This window comes from Phalaenopsis equestris, unplaced genomic scaffold (assembly GCF_001263595.1).
Source record: "Phalaenopsis equestris unplaced genomic scaffold, ASM126359v1 Scaffold000255, whole genome shotgun sequence".
In the NCBI taxonomy this organism is placed as follows: domain Eukaryota; kingdom Viridiplantae; phylum Streptophyta; class Magnoliopsida; order Asparagales; family Orchidaceae; genus Phalaenopsis; species Phalaenopsis equestris.
Window position 1 is genome coordinate 176,906 of NW_018164697.1, and position 3,309 is coordinate 180,214.

Below are 3,309 nucleotides of genomic sequence, written 5' to 3' on the forward strand. Positions count from 1 at the left end.
CTTCCGATCCTTGCTAAGTTTTTTCTCGAGATCTGTATGGGGATCTCTGAATCTGAATAGTTTAATTTTTATTAGTGTTTTTTGAATTGCTTATTGGTTTGTGTGTTGATTGCAGGGGGTTTTAAGGGAGGCGGTGTTGATGATGCAGAAGGAGGTTGTGGAAGGGGAGCTTCTCAGAGACTGCTTGAAAGTGGGCGGGGCTGATTTGGAGGGGTTGGTACGGGTTGCTAGAGATATGCTATTTTCTTCTTCTTCATCTTCGAGTCACAGCGATCTATAAGCAAGTTGGTCTCCATCGGATTTGAGTTCGGAGGTAGGTTCCTAGTCCACCCTTTTTTTTATATTTTTTGTAAAAACTTCAATTTTCAACTTAGAAGAAGGTTAAAATTCTATCTTTTATGTTTGTAATTAAACTGTATTCCTCTTTTGAATTCAACTACTTGTCTAGAAACTTAAGTCTTGTTGTATTTTGATAACTGGTAAGGCAAATGTTCAAAGCCTGGATCTCAGTAGAGAGTTCTACGTGCTTGCTTGATATCTCAAAAATATTTTAATCAAACTTTTGGTGGATTGATTCAGGGACATTTACATACTTACTACCCCAATTCCTATATATTCACATACTGTTGAATCCAAATTTGGCCATGAATTAATGTCAGATAGGAGAGAGATAAAGAAACAGAGAAAAATGCACAATAATGAATAGTGATCAAAGAGGAATGTGTGACCTTTCATTCAAGGACCCCTTATTTATAGAGAAAATGAGTACAATATATGAAGTTACATTTTCACCCCTACGTTAGTGGGGTTTGCACCGGGTATTACAGGTATTTAATGTATTTGGATCTTCGGTTCGATTGTTCTCTGACTCAGTCGGTTGAACTTAGTTAGCCTGGTTTGACAAGAGATGTTCATTCGAGTGTGTTGAATCGGGGTTGTCTGTCGACTTTTGAGGGTCTATGGATTGACTGAACTTGGCTCGATCGAATTGGCTTTATGGTCAGCTGTAATATTATGGTTGTAGATCATTGATCCCAAGATGGGAATCTCCTGTCTGCAGAGTAAGGCTAGGTCATCGGACAGAGGGTAAATCATTATAATCTGATAGATAGATCACTCCTTAATAAGAGGAATCCTTCTGGATGCTCCGTTGAGTGTGTTGTGGCCAATTCTCAACCCCATATGAGGGTTTCTAGGGGTGTGTTAAGATAGCTAACAATGCTATGTCCTTTCTTGATAAGGTCTTGACGAGAGGCAGATTGATGACCCTATTCGACTCAACAGGATTTGGTTCAGATAGCCCTCGCTCAACCGTCCTTTGCTCGGATGGTCTTGGGTGCCAGTTCAGGGAGTTGCACGTAGTTAGGCAAGTCTTTTGGTATTCCACTAGTGAATGCTTAGACTTCTGATGCTGGACCTCTAATTTTTTGTTGATGGACCTTTGGTTTTGCGCCCACAGCCCCTTAGCTTTTTGTCTATTGGCTCTTGATCTTTCGCTCGTGGGTCTCATTAAGCTGTGCTCTTTTGTACCTTTTGTCCATTAAATTTTCTAAAGATTCATGTAGACTCTTTTTTGTCCATTAAATTTTCTAAAGATTCATGTAGACACTTATATAATATACAAAAGATTCATGTAGACTCTTCATAACTAACACCTAAACTTTATTTTTTACATTTATATCACCCAGATCTTTCATATCACATAAAAAATATTGTCATTTTAACTTTCAAAATAACGTAAAATACACATTTTCATGCACAAGCATGGTGGTATGTATATAAACATTGAAGTTTAGGTGTTAGAGATGTAAATACATAGGCGTTGAGTTCTATGTATGTAAATCTTCCTTTTCTATATTCCTTTTGGGGACTATTCTTTAACCATAAACAATAGTCTTAGAGAATAGTTTTGTGACATCCCAAAAAAGCCCTGCTCATGTCCACACCAGAGGTTGATTTAGCCTTTAGTGTATCATAATTCATTGAGTTTACATATATTTTTCTCCTTTCATCAAAGCTCCAATATTAAAAATTAGATCAAATTTTTCTCTAAGGGTACTAAAAGCATCTCAACCTTATTCTAAACCCCCTGCGAGTGCCATCATTGAGTGAGCACCAGAGGCCATTTTATATCAAAACAAGCTCTTATGAAAGTACTTAGATTAGTAGATGGGGGAGACATCATTTCTATCTATTCTTAAATCTTTATGTTGGTTCTCTAGCAAGAATCTTGGCTAGTACAAAACCTTTTGAGTGTGGGACACAATGCAATGTAGTAATCCTTGAAAATGTCATCTCATTAGTTTCATACAACTTCAATAATCCTCTTTGGGACCTCTACCTCAAGTTCGATTCGATCAACCCTATGAGGACTTGGTTTACATCAATTTGTAATGCGACCTCAAGGAATGATGAAAAAATCCTCAGTTAATAGCATTATGCCTCTTGATTGTTCTATGTGCAAAGAAAAACAATGTTGCTCTTAAGTCCTTAATCTCTACTTCATGACTAAGACTTCATGATTGCATAATAAAGAACATGGAAGATGTTCCAACCTCTTTACAAATAATGTCTTGCGTCAAGGGTGCCCAACATGAAAGGCAGGCTGGCATAGAGCATTTCAACTCTACCTCCAACTTGCATCGTACTTCATGAATGCTCAAACGAGTTGGGAAGGTGGCGTTTTAAAGGCCCGGTCGAAAAGATTGAAATGTCAAGCTTTCCAACTGCTCTACAAGCAAGGAAAGCGGTGTATTGCAAGAAAGAAGATTTACAATTTTACATGCGCACCACTCAATTCTTATATATTTACATATCAAACACTAAAATTTTAATTTCTACATACATGTCATGCTGCCTACCTATGCATGAAAACATGTGTTTTAACCTTTTAAAAGTTAAAATGGTGGTTTTTTTTATTTGATATGGGAGATTTGGGTGGTTGTATAAATGTAAAAAAATGAGGTTCTGAAGTTAGTTATATAAATACATAAGAATTGGGTGGTATGTATGTAAATGCCTAAATGATTAAAGAGTCAAGAGGGCTACTTACAAAATAAATCCACCTCCATTTTTGTATTTTCTCTTAAGAGGGATGCTTGTAAGCCAATCCACCCAATTCTTGTATTGTTTTTTAAGAGGGAGTTTTTCCATAGCTACCTCTAGATCCAAAATCTCCCTAATATAGTTCATCTTTGTAATGTTCTTTTTCCCCTTGTGGGCCCATATAGTTTAGCAAATTTGTGGGTTGATCTGGACACTAACTCAAGAAGGGGCGAACGAACGTCCTAAGAAGATTGAATTAATTTT

The 3,309-nt window shown here is 36.9% G+C and overlaps 1 protein-coding gene across 1 annotated transcript in view; it reads left to right on the forward strand.

Moving 5' to 3' along the window:
- The window catches only part of LOC110024358, a 1,080-nt gene extending 526 nt beyond the window's left edge, over positions 1 to 554 (forward strand). Inside the window, exons 2-3 of the mRNA XM_020724277.1 lie at positions 8 to 34; positions 116 to 554. Coding sequence (XP_020579936.1) covers positions 8 to 34; positions 116 to 280 — 192 coding nt within the window. The 3' untranslated portion in view covers positions 281 to 554. The remainder of the gene's footprint in view (positions 1 to 7; positions 35 to 115) is intronic.
- Positions 555 to 3,309: the final 2,755 nt, after the last annotated feature.